Here is a 24,718-nt window from a genome sequence, read left to right on the forward strand (position 1 = left end):
CACCCCGAATTAACAATTCTCTAAGCACCAGGCACCTATTCTTGATGAAAATACAACATCGTCGTTATTCAATACACAAACCTAGAAGCAGGATACCTGACTTCAGTCTTTTCCGGTGGTATAAATTTGGGCAAGTTACTTAAACTCTCTATGCCTGTGTTCTCATCTGTAATGTGGGAATAATAGTTATGAACATGTTGTGAAGATTAAATGAAACATAGGTAAAATGCTTAGATTGGTGACAGACACATCACAGACATTACATAAGTCTGAACTACTGTTTTACGACAGCTGCAATTTCACACATATTCATAATTATTGTTTTATTCATATCTGTCTTTACCATTAGATGACAAATGCCACAAAGGTGGAGATGTCTATTTTTACTTATTATCATACCTCCACTTCCCGGCATGAGGGGAACACATGAGAGATGCCTACTAAACATTTGATGAATGCCTACTAAACATTTGATGAATGAATAAATGAATGTGATGTAGGGCTGGCTTCTGAAGAACCTTGAAGTGTCACACAAAGGAGTTTAGAGTTTTTTCTCTAGAAGTTTTTAAACAAGGGTCGCAGATGAAAATTAACGGAGCAATGATCGTAAGGTAAGTTAGGAGGAGAGTTTAGAGACAGGAAGAACCCTTAGCCAACCATTTGAATGGTTCATCTGGGTAGAGGCAATGGCCAGTGTAGAGAGGAGCAGAGAGAGAAGAAGTAACATGGGAGCAGAATGTTAAGGAAGGACCCACACAACTTGGTAGTGCACTGGATCCAGAAGAAACAGTGAGGATATATATAAATACTAAGTCTCTGAATGAGAGAATGAGGATGAAACGACAGAACTATGACAACCAAAGGAGATGTGAGTTGGAGGTGTAGAGGGGAGATGACGCAGGGGAGCAGGACTTGCAGACAGAGCTGTCCAACAGCAGGTGTGGGCAGAGGACTGAAACTCACAGGTCTGGAGATGGATATTGGAGTCATCTGTGCAGAGGTGAACGTGAACCCCATGCAAGAGGCTGACATTTCTGGGGAAGAGAAGATGGAGTGAGAAGTGCTGACAGGAGAAGCCTGGGGTTTTGTGGCTGATTTTTAAAGTCTAGAAGGGTGAGAGGAGCCAGGAAAGGAATTGGAAAAGGTAAAGTCAGGGAGACAGGCCTGGGGAGTAATGAGTGGAATGAATGGAAGCTCACTCCTATCTAGTTAAGAATTCCGCTGAAGGGTCAACCACTTCCTCAGGTGCCCTTTTTGACCTGACCCCTCAAGCTAAAGAAATTGCTCTTTGGCAATGTCTGCGTGCACCTGCCATCAGCAATGTGGTAGGCTGAATTATGGCCACCAAAAATATCCCGTTCCTAATCCCTGGAACCTGCGAATGTTACCTTATGTGGCATTTTGCAGATGTGGCTAAATTAAGTATCTTGATATGGAGAGATTATTCTGGACTAGCGGGGTGGACCCTAAATGCAATCATAAGTGTCCTTAGTGGAGAGAGGGAGAGGGAGATTTGACACAGAAGCAGGAGGCAATGTGCCCGCTGGAGCGAGGTGCTGTTTTTGAAGATGGAGGGAAGGCCCAGGAATCAAGGATGCAGGAAATGTAGCTCTAGAAACTGGAAAATGCAAGGAAACAGATTCTCCCTTAGAACTTGCAGAGGGAGCAGGGCCCTATTGACACCTTGATTTTTGCCCAAGGGAATGGATTTCAGACTTTGGACCTCCAGAAATGTAAGAGAATCAATGTGTGTTGTTATAAGCCACCAAGTCTGTGGTAACACCATAGGAAGCTAATGTTGATACAAGCACTAAACTCACTGCAGTATAATCTAGAGTTCATCTATTTGTCTCCCCACTAAAGGATAACCTCCTCAAAAGACAGTGATGCTCGTGGTCCTTGGTATTTCTCGCACCAAAGTGCTAGACACACAAAGGAACTCAAATATAGAAAGGTTGAAAGAAAAGAATCAGAACAAGAAGAAAAAAAGAGGGAGGGAGTTTCAAAATAGAGAGAGTGGCCGATAAAGGCTTATCCTTAAACATGAAACTGACAATATGAATGTAGAGAAACTGGGCAGGGCTGAGCTTCGTGCCAGCCCCCATGTCCCCCAGGAGCCAGCAATCCCAAAACAGCCTGGGGCAGGCCACATCCAGGCTGGGCATCAGAGATAGAGGGGCAATCCTAAGGTGAACCCTAGCTCCAACCTTAACTCTAACCCTCAGCCTAACCCAGTACAGGGAGGCTAAGGGCATCCATCCCTCTGAAAAAACCATAGGTAGCATCATCTGAGGGCTGAGAGTGCAAGTTCAGGAACCATGAATACCTGGGTTTGCATCTAAGCTCTGCTTCTTACTATCTGAAAATCCTTGGACAAGTTACTTAAATTTCCTAAGGCTCAATTTCTCACCTTTAAAATAAAACTAATAATTCTTCAGATTAAAAGAGGTCATGAATGAGAAATGCCAGGGATGGAGTAACAATTCAAGAAATGTTACTTTCTAGTTTTGTTATTTCTATTTTTCTATCAAATCCAGACAGAGGAGAACAGGGTAAGGCCCACTCCCATGAAAACTGAGGGCTGGGAACGAGGCAAGGGACAGGTCGTGGTCAGAGCTGCGAAGATTCCACATGAGGCCATGCCGGTGGCTGGAGTGGAAGGAGGATGGAGGTCCCTGGAGATGGAAGAATATGAGATCACACTGTCCACATGGTGAAGGGGAAAGTGGTGTTAATTACTGAAAAAAGAATACCCTTGCTTCCAAACTCCTCTCTATCTAGATTCTCCTCCCTGCAGCCACCAGAGTTCTCTTTCAACAACAGAGCACTGGTGACATGTCACTCCCCTATTTTACAATGTTTCTCATCATCATTTTCAGAGTACAGAGGAAACTCCTTAGCAGAAAGCAAATGAAAAGGTTGGCAAAGAAGTAGGGATCAGGAGTCAGATTATCTGAGTTCACATCCCAGCACCACGCTGTTTGTAATAACAAAACAGATGAAATAATTTACATACTCATCAATAGGGAATGGTGAAATAAATTCTAGCCCATCACTGCAATGGAAAATTGTGGAAAAGTGAGAAAATGAGGCAAATCTTTATCTACTGTTATGCAAGGGTGTCAAAGAGTCATCCCTCAGTATCCATGGGGTATTGGTTCCAGGACTTGTGAGGGTACCAAACTCCAGGGATGCTTAAGTCCCAGAGTTGACCTTTTGTACCCCCAGATGCAGAACCTGGACCTATGGAGGGCTGACAGTATATAGCAAAGCATTAAACATTTAGTGGACCACCATTTGTGGGAAAAAAATGAATATATAAAAATATATAAGTATTTGAATACGTAAAATATATATATTAGCTTCTATATGTTGTACATTATCTCTAGAAAAATATATAAGAAACTGGTAATAGTGGTTGTCTTTTGGGAAGGGCACAGTCATGTCTAGGAGACAGGAACAGAAACAGGACCTGCTAGCCACTACATATATCTTTTTGTAAACTTGGAATTTCCTATCATGTGCATGGATTTTCTTTTTTTTTTTTTTTGGTGTATTTTTTAAAATCCCAGTTCCAGCATTTATCAGCTGTGTAACATTGGCAAATCATTACTTAATCTCACTAGACCTCTGTCTCCTCACTCATAAAATGAGAATAAAAATACTACCTTCCTCATAAAGTTGTTGTTGGCATTAAATGAGATGGCACAAGTAAAATGCTCAAAAGAATGCCTGGCATAGAGTAAGTATTCAATAACACCAGCAATTTCTGCTTCCATAAATAAGGGGGTGAGATACTCTAAAGGTACAAATAACTCTATGCTGCATAAGACTTTTTAGGTAATGCTTGCAGGACACAGGGGAAGTATCAAGGTTTAAAAAAAAAAAAAAAGAGAGAGAGACTAAAAAGAGGCTCTAGGGTGAAAGAGGAACAATGAACAGTAAGCTCAGACAAAATGCCCGGTGACCCCAATGGTCCCAAGCTCCCAACAGAAGAAAATAAAAATCCTTTCTGGAGGACCGTATCCCCAAACCCACTTCACAGATGAGGAAGGAAGACACACAAAGGATCCAGAGTAGCCCATGATCACACAATCCTATGAGTAGTAGAATCCCTTCTCTAGTTCAGGTATCCCAACTTATGGCCTAATACATTTTTTCACGATATTTAATCTATAAAATTTCTTTTAAATACAGTTCCACAAAAAGCCAGTTATTAAGTTCTAAGAAATCTGTACTCAATGAAAACAGCAATGAGCTTTATTTTTCTTTCAGTCTTTATGTATATTCCCTGCTTCTTGCTGTATCCTTTAATATAGTGCTAGGAGAGTCATTTTTGCCAACCAGTATTCTATCTTTAAAATTAATATGTGCAAATGCCCCCTCACCCAAGCTACTGCAATTGGTTCACATCAAGAGCTCAGGGATAATTATGTGTTTTCATGAGCACAGGATTCATTAGTCAAAACTGTGGTTCTAATCCAATTTTCCTGTTGTATTTTTATGGCAACCAGAGAATGCTATTTGATGTCATATTCCCTAATATATGCTTCATTCTGTTTGCTTAATTTACAGTTCATCTCTCTACATCCCATTTGGTCATTGGGACACAGCTGTATGAATTAGCAAGAGCACCTCCTACTGGAGGTTCAGGGTACCTTTACTTGCTCTCAGAGCTGGAAGATACATTTTTTAAATTACTGTTTTTTTCTATCATATGTGGTGAAATTGAAAACCTCTTTGTTTCTATCACATTAATTACAAAGACCTTCCCAGTGCCCCTGGAAAACCAAATGTTTCACAATTTCCAATTCCAGTGTGAGCTCAGTAGCCAGCTTTGTTTTTGGAGTGTTTAGTTTGTTTTAATCAGATTGACTATATAGGGAGTAGGATGAAAGTAGAAAAGCAAAATTTTGGTTCCGTTTGTTTCTGCCGAACAGAACTCCCAAGACTTTGTACCTACGACTGGGAGTAGCTCTTTAAATAAGTTACATCAGGACAATTAGTCCAAGGTTTGATTTACAAAGCCTACTTAAAAGTCGGTATGAACATGTATGGAAATCATGGTGGCCATCTAGAGAATATGCATGCAGAGCAGCCAAGGTTTGTCAAATTGTGGCTCTATGTCCAAAAGAGTAGATTTAAAAAATGAAATCTTGGGACTTCCCTGGTGGCGCAGTGGTTAAGAATCCGCCTGCCAATGCAGGGGACACGGGTTCGAGCCTTGGTCCAGGAAGATCTCACATGCCACGGAGCAACTGGGCCCTTGCTCCACAACTACTGAGCCTGTGCTCTAGAGCCCGTGCGCCACAACTACTGAGCCTGTGTGCCACAACTACTGAGCCTGTGTGCCACAACTACTGAGCCCACGTGCCTAGAGCCCGTGCTCCACAACAGAGAAGCCACCGTAATGAGGAGCCCGCGCACCACAACAAAGAGTAGCCCCCTCTCGCCACAACTAGAGAAATGCCGTGTGCAGCAACGAAGACCCAACGCAGCCAAAAATAAATAAATTAAATAAATGTATTAAAAATAAATTAATTAAATAAAATAAAATCTTTCCTTGTCGACTGCATTATTCTGAACTTTCATCAAATCTTTAACCATGGTCATTTTTAAGTCTTTTGTCATTTACAGACAGTTCTGGGTGTACTCTGATGCTTTTGCAAATATGTTCCTATAAAAGGGTTTCATCTTCAAGGAATTCATGGAAAAGACTCTGACAAGTACATGTTTCTGGTAACTGACTATACTGCTGAACTGAATGAATAAGCATTTTCAGAACTCTAATGGAAAACTGATGAATTCATAAAAGTGCTAACAAAAGATCAAGATAAAAAAAATTAATTACATGGAACTGAGTGAACTGATGAGGATGATTATAATTTTTGTGACTTTCTGTTTGAATTTTAAAAAAAAATCCCACAAGGGCTCAGAGGCAAAAAATACACAAATCAATTTTCACTGCAAAGTAAAGGAGCTGTTACAGCGGAGGATTCCTGGACTGAATGTCAATATTATGACATAGTATGAGTGTGTTTCGTGTTTGGTGATTTCAATCATTGTTGCTTTTGCTGTGGTCATCCATTTACAATGCTTGCTGTCAGTTTATTTATCTGTTGTAAAAATAAAATACAGTGTGTGTGTGTGTGTGTGTGTGTGTGAAAAAAAATAAAAATAAAAAATAAATAAAATCTGAGTCCAATCAGAAATATTCCACGTGATTGATACTCCCTCTTGTTTGTCTCTCTTTTCTTTGTGGTGGCTCTAGATAGACGTGACATTAGGTTTCACACAGCCAACATATTGTGAGTTTCACTGAACTGCCTGCTTATTGGCTCAACAAACTCAACTCTTGAAGCTAATAAAAGAAATTCAGAACAAGCCCCGCTACTGGCCTTGCAAATCCCTCTCCTGTATGAGGATGCCAGAGCCAAGCACTGACACTAGTTTACTTTTCCCCACTCCCAAGGCCAGTGTCTAAGCCCCCGGTTCCAAAGCTCTGACCTGTAACGACATAACAGCGTCCCTGAAAACCTGAGTAAGAATTAGCAAATTAGTGATCTTGGAAAGGACACATAATTGCTTTAGAAAGTTTACTGACAAACTGCCAAAATGCCTTATGAGTTTTCTCTGGTAAGACAAAAAGCCAAAGGCAAACAAAAATTTTATAACAGAGACTGGTAACTATATCCTAAGGTTTTCATATATCCCCAAATATCTGATTACCAGTACAGCGTTTAATTTCTCCCAAATCCGAGCTGCTAAAAGTACAGATTTTAGAACCAGACCATGTATATTTAAACCCTAACTCCATCAGTTTCCAGCTATGTGAGCTTGAACAAGGCACTCAAACTGTTGGTGACTCAGTTTCCTCATCTGCAAAATGGAGATATAATGGTACTTAATTCACAGAGTTGTTGTAATGATTAAATGAGTTAATATATGTAAAAGACTCAGACTAGTGCCTGGTACACGATAAATGTTATACAATCTTTTACCTTTTTTAGAAATTAATCATTTGCTTACTTATTCATTCAGCAAATATTTGCTGAGCACATTCTATCTACCAGATGATGTGCCCAGCCTGGAGAATGTGATAGGAGTAAGACATAAACCCTTGCCCTCAAGGAATTAATAATCTACAGCAGCAGCAATGCTAGTAAAAGGAAACTGCTTTGATAGCAGTACATCTTCACTTGCTCATTTTTTTAATAATTGAAGTATAGATGACTTGCAATATTATATTAGTTTGCAGTATACAAGTAGTGATTCGATATTTTTATAGATTATGCACCATACAAAGTTACTGTAACATATTGACTATAACATATTGATCATATCCCTGTGACTTATTTATATGATAACTGGTAGTTTATATCTCTTAATCCCCTTCACCTATTTCACCCCCCTCTCTCCACTTCCCTTCTTCTGGCAACTACTAGCTTGTTCTCATGTCTGTGAGTCTGTTTCTGTTTTGTTATATTTCTTTGTTTTGCTTTTTTTAGATTTCACATATAAATGAAAACATACAGTATTTGTCTTTCTCTGTTTGACTTATTTCACTAGGCGTAATACCTTCCAGGTCCATCCAAGTTGTCACAAATGACAAGATTTTACTCTTTTTATAGCTAAGTAATAGTCCACTGTATATATTTTTACCACATCTTCTTTATCCATTCATCTTCCGATGGGCACTTAGGTTGCTTCCATATCTTGGCTATGGTATATAATACTGTTACAAACACTGGGGTCCTCAATTTTTCAAGAACGTAAAACATTTTATAAATATGCTAAGTGTGGGTTGCTCTTCACCTTCTTCGTGAGAGTTACTGCATATACAAAAAGGACAAGAAACGATACTGAGGTGCTGACGCTGGAGGACAAGATGGGCTCAATGGCTGGTTAAGTGATACTGACCAGTACACCACCATGCAGCTTTAGGGATTCAGACATGCACCTCCACTAAATTACAAACACCTTGCAAATTCATCTGAGAAAGTCACACCTGTGCTCACCAAGGGCCTGTTACAGGGTGCATGGCAAACAAATCATTAGGTACAGAGGCTAGGAGGAAAAATGCCAAGATTTGGCTGGAAGTTGTATAAAATATACTCCTTGGCCTACCTTTTGTCATGTTCAGTAACGCATTTTACCTGGTAATGATTCAAGGCAACACATATTGTTTAAATGTACAGCATACGCCCATGAAACTGTTAAGGATTCAGATAAATGTATAAGAAATAATTCTTGCCTTTTGAAAGTTTATTTTCTGGCAGAGGAAATAAAATTTATGTGCAGATAGGAAACTGAGAACAGTGCACAGTGGCATGTTTCTAAGAGCCAAATTGGCATTATGAACTGAGCTGTGAAAACTCATAGAAAGGAGAAATCTTCTTTTCTTTTTTTCTGTGTTTTGGAGGAGGTGATGGATAAGTTATAAGTAGGGAAGAGTGAGGGGTTAGGGCATTCAGGATAAGACACAAAGATGGGGAAGCCCAAAGACATGAAAAAAATGTAAACTGATGTGTATTTATATTGTCATAATTGTCACATCATTCCTTTTCCACATATTTTCCTCTTAACTGTCTTCTCACTCTACATACCCAATGATTTGGCATTTTTGCAGAATCCAATCCTGTCTAGATTACACGGATAGTTTTCCTTATTCTAATTTCAATTGTCACAAATCTAGCATAAGTCTTGTTTTTCTCCTTCCTACTTGATTGTCTGGACAGAGAAAGAAAAAAAGAATGATTGTTCAGGCCTCCATTCATACAGATAAGGGTTGCAGTTTTCCTTCCTAATGTGAGTCATTTATATGTGGTTTTTTTCCAACTGGATTAAATCTTTCTTGCACAGTCACCCACCTGGGAGAGAGGGAGGAGGTGAGGTTTTCTTAATTCCCTTAGAGAAGGCAGGAGTCCAAAAATGCTTCCCCAGGATCAAAGCGCATTTAAAATACAGGAAACATCTGTTTCGATTGTCTTACCTGATTTTGTTTGTTTTAATTTCAAAACAACCTTAAATGTATAGAAAAATTATGCCTTCCCTGTTTGGTCTTAATAAAATGAAAATAGCTTCACTAGTAGCATCCCACACTTTGAAACAAAAATACTGACTGAATATCAAGATTTCCAGTGACTCTGAGGTGCTAAATTACATTTCTGAGATAAGATAGTAAAATGAGTATTAAGAAGGCTGTAACTAATTCTAAACTCTGGTACATATACATTTGCCAAGGCTTTAGCGTCCACTCAAATATTTGTAAATGGGCAATATTAGTGCTTATGTAACTTTTACAAGCACAAACACTTGTAGAAAAGCCCTCAAATAACTTAACTGGGGGAATAAAACATACGTAACTTATTTGTATTTTATCACTATTGGAGGCACTTTATGATAAATAAAAACATTACACAGTTATCTCAGAAGAGTTGTCTATGATCACTATCTGTATTTCCTTATCTTTCACCCATTTCAAACCCAAACCAAGATGACTGGCACCCTCTCTCTCCACCAAAATAAGTCTTCGTAAGTTCAACAATAATCTCATGTTGCTAAATCCATTGGACATTTTTCCAGTATTATTCCTCCTCTACTTCTCAGTAACATGTGACATTTGCTCTACTCCCTCCATCCTGAAGTATCCCCATCTTTTGCCTTCTATGACATTACCTTCTGGTGCTCAATCCTTACTCCACTATCTCCTACTCAGATATCTCAAGGGCACCTCCACTAAGCATGACCAAAACAGACCTCAGGGTCTGACCTCTCTCTGTTCCCTAACTCAATGATGTCCACCACATCCATCCAGTTGTATAAGCCTGAAATCTAGGGGAAGCTTGTCCCCACCCCATATCCAACCTGTCACCCAATCCCATTGAGTTTTTTGCATCCTTACTGTCTCACAGATGGACCTACTTCTCTCCAAGTCTACCACCACCTACCTCTCTTTCGTGGTTCACTGCAATTCCTTCTAACACATCTCCTACAGCAACCACTCTTGCTCTGCTCTAGTCTGTCCTCCACCCTGCAATTCATATATATATATACATGTAGGTTTGTTTGTTTTCATTTATATATATATCTTCTTTATCCATTTATCTGTTGATGGACACTTAGGTTGCTTCCATATCTTGCCTATTATAAACAATGATGCCATGAACATTGGGGTGCATGCCTTTTTTCGAACTACTGTTTTCGTTTTCTTCAGATATATACCTAAGGGTGGAATTGCTGGTAGTTCTATTTCTAGTTTTTTGAGGAACCTCCATACTGTTTTCCATAGTGGCTGCACCAGTTTACATTCCCACCAACAGTGTACTAGGTTTCCCTTTTCTCCACATCCTTGCCAACATTTGTTATTTGTGGGTTTTTTATGATAGCCATTCTGACAGGTGTGACTGTTTATATATTTTTAAAATGCAAATCTGATCTATCTTCTTCATTCTAACAGTCTTCATTGCCTTCCCATTGGCCTTGCAATAAAGGGAAAGGCCTACAAAGACACTGCCATGGCTACTGCTTATCTCTCTGGCTTCATCTATTTCCACCCCCATCCTCCATCACAGGTTCCTAATTCCTCCACCCCACTGGGTCTTTGCATGGCCTTTCCCCTCCTTTCCTTTGCCTAGTTAACTTCCATTTAGACTTCAGACTCAACCAAATGTCACTTCTTTAGGGATGCATCTTGAAACACCTCCTCAAAATAAGCCAGGTCCTCTGGCTTCATACCTCCATAGCACTCTGCATTTTTCCTTTGTAGAGATCATATACTTATTCATGCTCATTTGATTATTGACTCTGAGTACAAATAAGGCAGTATCTGCATTCCTTTTGCTCACAATTTTATCCTGAACCCCTTTAAGTCTTTGCTCTTCATCAGCCATTATCAGTTGTTATGAGCTCCAAGGGCACTAACTCCACAGGCTAGTGAGTCCACATGCTTGGAGCTGAAGGTTCATGTCCCAGGGAGCCGGAACGGCTTCTCCCTGTGTTTTGCACTTCAGAAAATAGTTAGGGCTTACATAAGACCACCCTCCACATGGCAGGAGGGAAACAACTTCCATGTTAAAGGGCACAAAGAAAAAAATCTGTCCCACTCTTGGAAGGCATTAACAATATTACTTCTTCTGTTGCACCTTCACAGATATTGGCTACAACCGGATGAGCATGTTGATTAACTACTGCCTGCGTACACAGCCAGGACTATCTGAGGGTCAAAAGGAATAGTGTACTCTCAGAGTATAGCAGCCCATTCTGTTCATTCTTTTACTCAGAAGCATTTATTGAATGCTGATTTTGTGCTAAAGCACCAAGTACTGTGAGGGGCAGGAGATGGATAATAAGAGCTATTGTTTTTGGAGGGTCTACCATGTTCCAGGACTGTAAATTGTAAGTGGCAGTTTACAAGCAACATTTCAAGTAAATTACAATTTTATGAAGAAGTGAACACTTAAACCATAATATAAAACCAAAGGGAGTAAGCAGGCCTATATAATCTACATTATTCCAGATCCTTAACACAGTCCAAGTTAAAGGCATTTGAAAACTTTATGTGGTCTCAGAGTTCTAATTAGAATCTACTCTTCCAGGGTTCTTAATTACTCACTAGGACATGAAACTAATTATAGCTCCCAGTGGCCAAGTACATTGTATCAAACACCCAGATTAGAAAAAGCCAGAGTTCTTATTCAAACAATTATTTGGAAGATATTTTTAGTTGGCTGTACATTTTGGTGATCCTAAAGTGAACTTTTCCAACCTGGTTATCCTGCAGTAAAAAAAAAATCTAAGCACCGTTTATCTAACAAATATTCATCTGAGTGCCTACCTACCACGTGCTAGGAGTCGTGAATACAAAAGTCATCAAGTCATGGCCCCTGCCTTCAAGGTTGGGTTATAGGAGAGACTCACAAAATAAAGAGCCACAAAGAGGTGCCAAGCAGAAACTGAGGCACAAAGGAGCCAGGTTCAGCTCTGCCTGCAAACAGAAGGCAGGGAGCAATGTCAGCAATGACCTCACTGAGGAAGTAACGTTTAAACTAGTTTCTAAACTAGTTTCTAAGGTACATTAAAGCAGCAGAAGGAAGGTGAAGGAGGAGCATAAACAAAGACACAAGGGCATAAACAATATGAAAGGTGGGGCAATCAGTTAGCAAGGCTAGGCCAGGAATTATCCTACAGTCAAGCAATGTGGAACCATAAAACAACTTTAAACAATAAACTGGTTTTAAAAACTTGCACATGAATGTTCAGAGTAGCACTGTTGACAACAGGCAAAAGGTGGAAACAATTCAAATGTCCATCAACTGATGGACACATAAACACAATGTTGTATATCTATACAATGGATTATTAATCAGCCATAAAAAGGAAAGGAGTTCTGACACATGCCACAACATGAGTGAACCTTGAAAACATTAAGTGAAAAAAGCCAGACACAAAGGTTACACATTATATTTATCCATCTATATAAAATATCCAGAATAGGCAAATTTATAGAAACAGAAAGCAAATTAGTGGTTGCTCAGGGGAAGGAGGGGAGGGATAGGGAGTGACTGCTTCATGGTTAATGGGTTTCCCTTTGGGGGTGATGAACATATTCTGGAACTAGTTAGTGGTGATGGTTGTACAACATTGTGAATGTGATAAATGACACTGAATTGTACACTTTAAAATGGTGAATTTTATGGAAAATTATAAAACAAAAACTAATAATGCAGAAAGTTATAAAGTGGAACATGAAAATTCTTCTCCACATCCCCACTTCTCCACTCCTACTCTACAAAACTGTTATTTGGGTGTTTTTTGTTTTTGTTTTTGCGGTATGCGGGCCTCTCACTGTTGTGGCCTCTCCCGTTGCGGAGCACAGGATCCGGATGCGCAGGCTCAGCAGCCATGGCTCACGGGCCCAGCTGCTCCGCGGCATGTGGGATCTTCCCGGACCGGGGCACGAACCCGTGTCCCCTGCATCAGCAGGCGGACTCTCAACCACTGCGCCACCAGGGAAACCCTTATTTAGGTTTTTAATTTTAATACTGTCTTCCAGAAATATGTTTTATAATGTGTGTATATAAGTGTGTGGGTGAATGGAGAGTGTTGTATGGTCATACACTTTTTTGTCCATTTAAACTACCGGGAAATCTTTGGGTTCTTAAAATTCCTATATCAGTATATGTAAGTCTAGAAAAACTCACTTTAAATTAGAATTATCTTATAATTGTTTAGCCTTCAAAGTTTTTTTAACTCACGAATCAATAGCTGGTTGATAAATTGAGGTCAACACAGCTGGGTTTTCAGGTGGAGGTTACTGAGGAAAGTTCATTCTGTCAAAATAATTTTTTAAAACCCAGTAACAGGCTGAGAAGAGAAAAAGCATTGTGACTATAGAAGCAGGTCTCATGGTGATGCCAACCTGAGCAGAACCATGATGAGAAGAGAAGGCATGAAGGGTATTTATTATGAAACGGTTTCAGGTAACAGTGCATGAATAACTAATTCATGAAAAACAAATCACCATTTCACAAGCAAAGGCACCAACTTCAACAGTCAAAAGATTTTGAAAAACAGATCTCAATTAGAAGTTAATGTTAATCAACTCTACTCCAATATAAGAGAAAAAAATCTACCTCATATGATTGTAGACTATTAATGTGATAATAGATAAAATATCTAACACAGCATGTAGTATATTGTTTGATGCTTAAAATATATGAGATACTTTAAAAAAGAAAAAATAAAGTTAATGTAATTTATCCTTTAGAGTCAATAAGTTAGTGTAATAACGTCAATGAAAAAATGCTTTCATAAAGGAAAAGGGTGAGGCTTTTTCGAAGGTGGGAAATAACGTCAAAGTAAGATTTGGGGGGAGATGATCAACATTTATTGCTCAATCTTTTTTTCTTTTTTTGTCCACGCCTTGTGGCTGTGAGATCTTAGATCCCCAACCAGGGATTGAACCTGGGCCCTCGGCAGTGAGAGTGCAGAGTGCTAGCCACCGGACTGCCAGTAAATTCCCTATTGCTGAGTCTTAAAAAATGTATCATGGGCTTCCCTGGTGGCGCACTGGTTGAGAGTCCGCCTGTCGATGCAGGGGACATGGGTTCGTGCCCCGGTCCAGAAAGATCCCACATGCCGCGGAGCGGCTAGAACTGTGAGCCATGGCCACTGTGCCTGCGCGTCCGGAGCCTGTGCTCTGCAACGGGAGAGGCCACAGCAGTGAGAGGCCTACGCACCGCAAAAAAAAAAAAAAAAAAAATGTATCTGAAGAGATGAATCTGTCTTCACCTTTAATCTTAAGGATTAAATTGGTATTTACAATTTAAGTACAGAACGCTATTATAACTTTGCCATTTGACTATCTGAAAACAAAGAGCTACACAGTGGCTTTAGGAGAGAGAAGTCATCCAATGTATAGTAATCAGATGTTTATTTCAGAGTTAGGATTAACACTCTGAGTCTCAGTTTCCTTGTCAATAAAATAAGGAAAAGTTTTGTCACCCAGGGGATCAAGTCAAGGGTCCTTCATCTGTACCTAAACTGTCTCTGTAAAGCACAAGTGCACCTGTCTTAGGCAAGGAGGCAAAGAAGTGCCCCACTTCTGGTAAACTCTCTACTCCAGGCAAACTTGCAGAAAACCAAAAACTGACTGTATCTTCTAGCTGTTTTTACATAATTAGAACAAGAGGGCTTAACCACAAGAAACTGGCATAAGCTAGCCGAATTAAAAATTGGGACAAAGGTCTCTCTACAAGCTCATTACCATCTCATTGTAATAAGATCTCTTCCCACCTGCGCCATACTGGTTAAACCCACTTCTGACCCAGACACTGAAGGACCATACAAGGGCTGAAAATAGGCATGAGCTGCATTCTGGAAAGTCACCACCCCTTTCCACAAGTCAGGAAAATAAAAGATACCCGTGCCCCCTAGCCTCCTTCACCTTTTTCTATAGGAATTTCGCCTTGCCTGTAATGAGGAAAAGGTGATTTTAGAGCATGAGCTCCTCCTTCTCCATTCTTTGGCCAATGAATAAAGTTTCTGTTTGCTGCTAAAAAAGTAATTTCACCTTGTTGATGTGAACAATAACCAGGTAGGGAAAGAACCTAATCAGGAATCGGTAAGAGTTTCACCTCATAAAGTAGTCAGGAGAATTATGCTTTGCAAAGCACTGAGTACAGAACCTAGCACATAACAAGTGTCTAATAAATGTTCAATATTATCGTAGTTGTTAACATGAGCAATAGCGCCATCCATGTACCTCCTGTCTACGAGCTTATAACCCAGTGTCATGGGCTAGAAACCCAATGCAATGTAAGAAGATGACTTACACACAAAATTTATTTCCTTTTTATTCATGTTATAGTATTTTAATGCACATCTGCTTAATATAACAAATGTGCTACTTATATTTTTATTGATCAAACTTTTAAAATCATAACTTAAATATACCATGGAACGTCATTTTTAAAACTTACTGTTGAGTAGCTGAGTGACCCACTGAGAATTTCTCTTGTATTTTGTTTTCTTAGTGCCTTGGATGCACCAGGAAAGAATAACACATTGTTCTCCTCCCTAGAGGGGGAAGCTAAATATTAAGACCAGTGTGACCACAGCAGTCTGTATGATTTGTTCTAGAACAAACAGAGCACAGGGGTGTGGAGTTGCCACTGAGCTGGCCTAGAGGAAAGCCCTTTCCAGCCTGGACAGAACAACATAGTAATGGCAGACAGATGGCCGGGATTAGCACCCAAGTGTAGCATCGTGTGGTCACAAAGGGCAGCCACGGCCACCATGGAAATGGATTTCTAACCGATGTAAATGGGTTTGAAATTGTTGAATAGCCTCTTGTGAGGCTCCTCAACGTCCACAAAGCTGGATTAGCAGTAAAGGTAGGTGGATCTGCATTTTACTGGCAACACGAAACAAACTGCACTCCAGGCTTATGCCAAATAACTACGAGGCTCCTCCCTCTTGCTGTTCATCATAACCCCATCAGAAGGACCACTCTTAGGAGTACCTGGAAGACATGGGGTCCTGCCACCCCTCTGACATCCTGAAGTCTATCTCTAGGACATTTCAGATCAGCCAAGACCTGGGTACCTGGACCACCTCCCACTGTCCCCTCCCCAGAGCTTCAGCCCTACAGAATAGTTTTATGGACCCCCTTCTTCCTGTCACATCTTCAGCTCAAGAGAGGCAATCCTATGAAATGCTACCTTGCACTGGAAAGTTGTTAAGCATAATTATAAGAGACAGTGTCCATCTAGGAGAAATTCCCATCCGAACTCAGCATCAAGAACAGGGGCATTTCTCTTGAGCAATTGCTTTTAGTACAGATATTGCCAACTAGGTAACATGTGTCCTTTTAATGGCTGGCACCTAGGAAAGTTAGAGGCCAATAACAGTGTAGGTCATTTCGCGATGCATTTTAAATCTAATTCCTAGCTTTGTTTTATGTCAACAACTGACTCTTCTCCCTTAAATGTATAAAAGCATCACCACTTGCCTGTGCCCTCTAGAGCTGCCTTAAATCTTTTCTACAAAAAGGGGGTTGTAAACACATGACCGATTGGATTCTCTTCTTGCAGGTGAGGGAAGTCCACCTGGCCTTTATCCCTAACTAGTTAGATCAATGCCCATTAAGTGAATGGGCATGCCATAGGCCTGCAGGAGATCCTGCCCACCACCTCTGCACCTGTCAGAAGCTCCCAGACAGTCAGCCACGTGTCAGATACACCAACACCTCTGCTGCCTCACAGCCACAGCACTGAATCAACCAGACTGCCAAGAAATTCCAGGAATTCACAAACAACTTTACACAACCAGAAGGGTGGCAAACTCCAGTCATGCCCAGCAGTGTTGCTGCAAGGCCTCGAAGAATAAGTCAAATAGTGCTTTAAAAAAAAAAAAAAAAAAAAACTCTGGAATTAGAAATGTCTTTTTTTTTAATCATCACACACAAATGTCTTTGTACTACACATCACTTTCAAAACACTTTTCTGATCACCTACTTTGTGTTAAAACAGCAAGACAATGTTGAGGAGCCTTAAAGACAACAGAGTGTCAGCACTCCTCATGACAGGAGGCAGCCGGAACTCCTGGAAAGAGCACAAACCTTGGAAATTAGGCAGACTTGGGTGTGATTCTTGGCTTTGCCACTTACTCACCATGACTGCAGTCAAGTCAACTAACTAGCTGACCCTCCATTTCCTCATTTGTAGAGTAGGGATAACGAAGAAGAAGATGATTATGATGATGTGGTCTCATCTCAGAACTGTTGACGTATAAAGAATCTGGCAGAGTGTCTGACACAAATTATGACTTAATAAATGTTACCTTCTCTCCAGTTCACCTCCCACTTGTCAAAGAACTTTAAATCAGTTCAGTGAGTGAGAACATTCTATAAACCTAAGTATAATCAAAGGCAAAAGTGAAATAATCACTTTAGTGAGAGAAAAATAATAACAATGGCCAGTATTTATTGAGCAATTACTATGTGCCTAGTGCTTTACACACACTACCTCATCTGCCTTACCTCTTCTTCAGGGTGCTGTTGTCCACATTTTATAAGTGAGGGTACCAAGGCTCAAATATGTTAGGAAATGTTTCCAAGTAAGTGGCAGAGCTGGGATTTGAATCCACATAATCTGACTCCAGAAGCCATGCTCTTAACCACCAGGAAAACACTGGTTTGAATATATATGCAAATTTTATGGAAAAACAAAAGGTAATTTATTTCAACTGGGGGATAGTTGCCAGAGAAGCTTTTGGGAAGAAGGGGACATCAGAACTGGGCCTTGGAGGAACAGCAAGATTTCATTTTGACAGAGGTGGAATGGAAAAGGGATTATATAAAGGAGGACTATTCCAGGCTGAGGGATTGTCACCAACAAAGTGGAGGTGCAAAAAGATATGATGTGCTGGGAAACAGTGAGAAGTTGACATGGATAGATATCCCTCAGCTTGTGGATACCTCATGGTAATCCTACTCCTACTTGCAAGAGAGAAGGATGGAACAGGAGGAAGTATTAGGAAAGCAGGTTAGGGCCAAATGTCATGTCTAAAATATCTTCCTGGGCCATTTGGATCTTAGAGGCAATAGAGAGCCATAGGTAGTTACAAAAGAGAAGATATATGACACTACCCATGCTCCAGGAAAGTAACTGTCAGTAATGTGAAAGAGATATTAGAATGGGGGAAGAGAAAACAGTTAGGAGGTTCCTGTAATACTTCAGGCAAGAGACAACGGAAGGCTGGACAGGGCCAATGACAATGGAAAAGGGTGTGCACAAAGATACCCCAGGGGATAACTGCGGGGACCTGAATACTGATATGGGTGCCTGGAAAGACACTGACATTTTTGGCAAATAAGGAGAAGATAGAAATGGAAAAAGGAGAAGGCAGCTAGCAGTCCTTTGAAAAATAATATGATTCTTTGAAAAAGTGGTATAATTGTTAGAGATATAATTGTTAGTGGTATAATTGTTGAGCTGCAATTGACAGAAGGGTAGATAATAAAGATATTTCATTATCTCGCAAAAGAATTCAACGGTAGTAGGCAGCTCCAGGGACCATTAACTACTCAATGATGTAATTCACGTATGCATTCAATGATGTTCAAAGAGGGACTAGGCTGGTGCCTCTGAAAACCTCTTAACTTTTTCCTCATAGTCTCAAACAGTGGTGGCAGCAGCTCCACTCCTCGCATGAAAGTATCCAAAAAAGGAAGGACTTCTCTTCCCACATCTGTGTCTATTTATTAGGGAAAAAAATATTTCCCAGAAGCCTCTGAGATGACTTCCTGAATGCTGGAATGTCATCACTGGCCACCCTTAGCTACCAGGAAACTGGAAAAATAAGTATCCAGCAAACAGGATTATGATTACTATGACTGGCTTACACCATGATCTATCCGTGAGCCAAGTATACTGCAGGCTATCAAGCTCAGAAAGTGTTAATAAGAAAGAAGTGGTTATGGCTAGTGAGTGGGTAACCAACAGGGTCTGCCATGAGCATTTTGAACAAAGCAATCTGCCTTCCAGAAAATGGGAATTTACAGGATGATAATGTGATCCTTGGGCATGAAAACGTTTCTGATGAAAGTGAAGCCCTGATGCAGCAGCCTCAGAAGGGGTAGCTTATCCCAAATTCCCTCTTCAAAATGATAAGATATTCTGAGGTCTTGAGCTTATAGGAAGATGGGTCTTCACCTGGCCAAGCAGAAGGAAAAGATGACACACAACCACTAAGTTTTGTGATTCAGACTATGAGAACTCCTGGTAAAGCAAGATGATGATGCAGTCACAGGTGAAACACAACTCTTGCTCCTCCTAGAAGTTTTAGAAATTACAGAACATTGATTCATTTCCCTTAACCAGGGCTATTTAACCCTCTTCTGCATGTTCAAGTCCTATGTGTTCTTTAATGTCCAGTTCAATTTTGGCTTCCTTCATCAAGTTTTTCCTACCACCAACCAATTTGTATCCCACCATACTATTTAATACATTCACAAACATCTTTCTAATCCTATCATCAAATCCAATTAATTTGACCTAAATAGTTACCAATTCTGTCCACCTCTTTCTATCTCCATTGCTGATAATAACTGCTGATGTTTACTGGGCATGTGCTACGCTGCAAGGCATTATTCTATGCACTTTACAATTATTAATTCATTTAGTCTTTTCAATAGCCCAGTGAGGTAGATTATAGTAATCATTTTATACTTGAGGAAACTTGGAAATAGAATTGTTAAGTAACTTATTCAAATTCACATAGGTAATAAGTGATAGAAGTACTCTTGAGAGTTCATTTCTTAATTGATACATTACACCGCCTCTCTCTTCTAAGCCACATCCCATTTCACCTAAACTACTGCAACAGGATCCTATCTGATCTCCTTGCCTGCACTTAACTCCTCTCCAATGCATTCTTTACATCCTGAAGCTAAAATGATCTTTTAAAAAAAAATGCAAAATTTGGTCATGGCACAATCCCTCCCCCAACTCCCTATGCCCTGCCTACCTCTCTAGACTTACATTGTGTTATCCTCTTCTAGAACTTTGGATTCTAACCACCTTGATGTTTTCATTCCTTCCTACCCCAGGGCCTTTGCACAGGCTATTCCCTCTACCTAGAAGGCTCTTCCCTACCTCCCAGATTAGTTCAAGTTCTTATAGGTCATAGCAGATTCTGTTAATCACGAGATGATCAACCTCACTAGAGCAGGGCAGAGTTTGCATATTTCACTCATCAGCGTATCTCCAGCAATGAGCCCAGTCTTTGGTTCAGGAATCAATCCACTTTTATTACAGGTACAATTCTAAGCTCCCTTGCTAAAAGTGCAAGTTCACTGAGGTCAGGGACTGTGCCTCAGGGAGGTGGGCTACTCTAGTAAAGAGAATATGGGCTTCCATGTCCCACCTATTGTAAACAGAGCTGCAGTGAACATTGGGGTGCATGTGTCTTTTTGAATTATGGTTTTCTCAGGGTATATGCTCAGTAGTGGGATTGCTGGGTCATATGGTAACTCTATTTTTAGTTTTTTAAGGAACCGCCGCACTCTTCTCCATAGTGGCTGTATCAATTTACATTCCCACCAACAGTGTGAGAGGGTTCCCTTTTCTCCACACCCTCTCCAGCATTTATTGTTTGTAGATTTTTTGATGACGGCCATTCTGAAAAAGGAACAAAATTGGGTCATCTGTAGAGATGTGGATGGACCTACAGTCTGTCACACAGAGTAAAGTAAGTCAGAAAGAGGAAAACAAATATCTTATATTAACGCATATATGTGGACTCCAGAAAAATGGTACAGATGAACCAATTTGCGGGGCAGGAACAGAGATGCAGACGTAGAAAACGGACGTGTGGACACCGGTGGGGAAGGGGGTGGGATGAATTGGGAGATTAGGATTGACATATATACACTACCATGTGTAAAGGAGATAGCTAGTGGGAACTTGCTGTATAGCACAGGGAGCTCAGCTCTATCCTCTGCGGTGACCACAGCAGAATATGACATAGCATTGCAAAGCAACTATACCCAATTAAAGAGAGAGAGAGAGAGAGAGGGAGAATATGGGCTTTGGCCATGTTAATTCAAAATCCATCTCTGGATGCATGATTTTTCAAGTCTCAACTTTCCTAACTTTAAGACGAAATAATCACACTGAAGACTAAAAGAGACACTGAAAATGATGTGCTAGTGAACCGGCAGCAAATGCTGTTTAGATCTTTCTTCCTAGATGCATCTTTGTGTCCCAGAGGGTCGATGGCATGAGCAGTGAGGCTGCACACCAGAGGCCCAGTGACCTCCCCCACCTCACACATATTTCATCCCAGGCCACGGCTTCCTTCTCTACCTGTTGGCCTGCATGGGTGCCACCATGCGGAAATATGCAAAAATGCTACAGTGAGCAAGAGGTTAAGGATTTGCTAGGCACAGAGGGAAGGAAGGGGACAAAATGAACATGGTATGTGTTGCATATCCACTAAGTGACAGGCATTTTCATACATTATCTCATTTAATACTTAGCAAAAGTATCTGATTCTACAAGTGAGGAAACTGAGGCTCAGAGAGGTTAAGGTCTCACCCATGGACTTTGAACATGTAGGTGGTGGAGACCTGACTTGAACTTAGGTCTCCATAGGACTTGCTCCTGCTACCCCAGGGCACTACTTCCAAAATGATTCTCTTCCTTGCTGTTGCTTTCAGCTAAGTGTGCTTAAAAGACCCAAGACATCTTTACCTATCTTTAAAGTCAACTTGACCCTGCTGGAAGAATCAGATAATTTAGTAATATTTGAGCACACAGTGTCTCACAATTAATTACCTATCTGCAAATGAATTACACATGCTGGAGTTTTTCTTTCAAAAAGCTACATGCCACTTGAGTAGAAAAACTAACTCTGAATTCAAAATGCCCAATATTGACTAGAGAATTTTTTTTTAAATTAACCTAATTTTGAATGAGTTTTAATTAATGAACTAAAAGCAGTTAATCATTACCATTCTCTGGGCCTACCTGAAATGAAAGATTAGGTCTAGAAGGGAGAGGGAGGACAGAGGAAATCATGTCCTGTCTCTCTGAGATGCTACCCCAGCCCAGGGCTTGAAACGGAGAACTGAGCACCCAAGACCCCACATAACTGGTTGCATCACACAGCCTATATACTGAGGTTACCCAAAATGTAATCCATCCACTACCTGTGTCCGAATCTCCTGGGACCTTTGTTGGAATGCCACTTCCTAGGACCTACTCCAGGCCTACAGATTCAGATTCTCTGAAGATGACACCCAGGAACTGGCATTTTAACAAACACCCCAGATGTTTCTGATTCATCCCAAGGTTTGAGAACAGCTTTGGGAGCTCAGTAAAAAGATAAAGATCAACTGCATATTTATTTACTTCATGGGAATATAATTTTCTGTAAGAACCTTGAAAATTTTTAAATGAATAATATATTTATCCCAGTAACTCTAAAGGTGAGGCAGTCCCATTTTCAAAATGAAAGAAATCAAGTCTTAAAATATATATGACATGTCCACCCTTTACACACAGTCAGGGATCAACTGCCTTGCACTTAGGAGGAGAGCAATAAAACAGTTACCATTTCACTGATTAGGACACTGTATACTGTAAATCTAATCCAGTTGATTAACTCACCTTTGTATCCGATTCCTAGTTCATTTTGTCTTGTGGGGGAATGGCATTTTTCTAAATTTATAACTTCAATATGCTCCTTAGTTATGAACAGACTCCCTGACTCAACTACTGATTTCATGTTCAGGACACTCTTTTATTCTTCTTCTGTACAACCCCCAGAAAAGGTAAATTTTTAGATAAATTACTTCCTTTTCTTCCTCCTCTCCACTGGTTAAAGACAGTCCCCTAGTCAATTCTCTCACCTGCCATCCTACCAATTCAAATTTTAGAAATGAAAATTTAAATTGTAAAAAGAAACCTAATTGTTGAACAATTCCTTGTGATTAAGCAAATACCTCTAATCTTGCCCTGGTCTAGCAGTCTCTCTTCCTTTGCTTCTTGGGACTTGTCCCAAGCCTAAGGCATCCCTGAAACTTGAGGGTCAAGTACCCAAGGCAACAATTCATCAGTCTCAGGGTTTACTGGAGTCTCCCCATTTGGGAGAGCTCTGAGAGTTTCATCACCTTGGAAACACAACAGCAGGCTCCCCGAATATACACAGGGAGTATAGATTTTTAAGCACCAAAAGAAAACAGGGTTTAGTTATCCCCAAATGTAAGAGTCACGATTCAAAACTGTCACTGACTCGGAAGCATCTTTAGTCAGGAATAGTATCTTCAAGCTGACAAGTTCCAAATATGTGTACTTATGTTAACCAAACCAGTAGTTGGGGAAAAGCTCAAAAATAACCCATCTCTATCTTTAATTTTCTCCTAAAAATGGAATGGCTTTCACTGAAACTGGCCAGGCCACTGCCAATACAGCTACCACTGGTGTGTATGGAACAGTCAAGTTACCTATGTCGTTTGCAGAAATCCTGATTTTGGAAATGTAAGTGTGAAAGATACTCTCATAGAAGACATTTTGAACCTTAAAATGGAACTGCTTGCTTTGATGCAAATGGCTGGGGGATGGGGTTGGGTGGATAATTTAACTCAGACTATTCTTTCTAGTATTACAGGTTGTCTAGTCTGAATCATTCATGTATTGTTTGCTGAATGATCAGGTGAATGAAATCAGTTCTTTACTTATTCCAATGCACTGAAAGGGCTCAACCACACTGATCAAATGACCCTTCTGTTATTTCTTTCACAATAAATTCAATCAAATTTACGGAGCGCCTAGGTGGTGCCAGGCACTGTGTCAGGCTCCTGAGATACAAAAATGAATGAAGCGCGGTGCTACTTTATTAATGATCTCTTAAGATTTGGCAGGGCACAGCCTCGCTCCCTGCCACCACAGCCTGCACGGCTGTCGAACCAATCGTGGGTGTGCGTACTCCATGGCTCCCAGCACCTGGGAACACTTTACTCCCAGTCCAGCCCACGAACCCAGTGCCAGGGCTCTCCCGGCGTTCTCCCAAAGCCAAAACGCTCAAGTTCAACTCCAGCGCCGCGGCGCCCGCTCCACACGGAGCTAACTCCGGGCTCCGCGGCTGACGCGGCGAGCTTCCTTCCACCTGTCCGCCCGCCCGTCAGGGTGCGCCAGACCCCGCACCCGCTTACTTTGCCGCTGTCGCTCACACCAAGGAGGTGATCCCGCAGCACCTCCATGGGGCAGGTCCAGGTGGAGTGGACGAACGTCCCTCGGAAGATGTGCGCCAGGGGCGGCATCCGGGCGGCACACATGTCAGCGGTGGAGCGCAGTGCGGAGTCCGCGGCCCAAGGAGGGCGCACCGGGCGGAGGCGCGGCGAGGATTCCCTGCGGCTGCGGGCAGCTGCCGAGCCGGCACCAGCGCCGGCCTCGTCCTGCCCCCGCTTCCCCGCGCGATCGCCTGCCCCCTGCAGACCGCGCCCAGGGGCTGGCTCCCTGCCTCCTCGATGCCAATAGGATTTTTTCTCCCGTGAGTTGGCTCCAGTCTCTCCTCCCCTGCTTTAGTTTTTGATACGTTAACTCTTTGAGTTTCCAAAATCACCGTTCACGCTGCGGTTCTTTTAACCGTTGGTTGTTGTCACCCACCCAGGGGGCGGGAGATGAAGGAAAGAGCTGGAGGATTCAGGATT

At 41.1% G+C, this 24,718-nt stretch overlaps 1 protein-coding gene across 1 annotated transcript in view; it reads right to left on the minus strand.

The window, feature by feature from the left end:
• Positions 1-24,343, minus strand: part of GDA (guanine deaminase) — a gene marked incomplete at both ends in the record, with an annotated part of 130,480 nt that extends 106,137 nt beyond the window's left edge. Inside the window, one exon of the mRNA XM_082842150.1 lies at positions 24,221-24,343. Within this exon, the coding sequence (XP_082698276.1) occupies positions 24,221-24,343 (123 nt within the window). The remainder of the gene's footprint in view (positions 1-24,220) is intronic.
• Between the last annotated feature and the right edge of the window lie 375 nt (positions 24,344-24,718).

This window comes from Leucopleurus acutus (genome assembly GCF_964270905.1).
Source record: "Leucopleurus acutus genome assembly, chromosome: 7".
NCBI classification, from domain to species: Eukaryota; Metazoa; Chordata; class Mammalia; order Artiodactyla; family Delphinidae; genus Leucopleurus; species Leucopleurus acutus.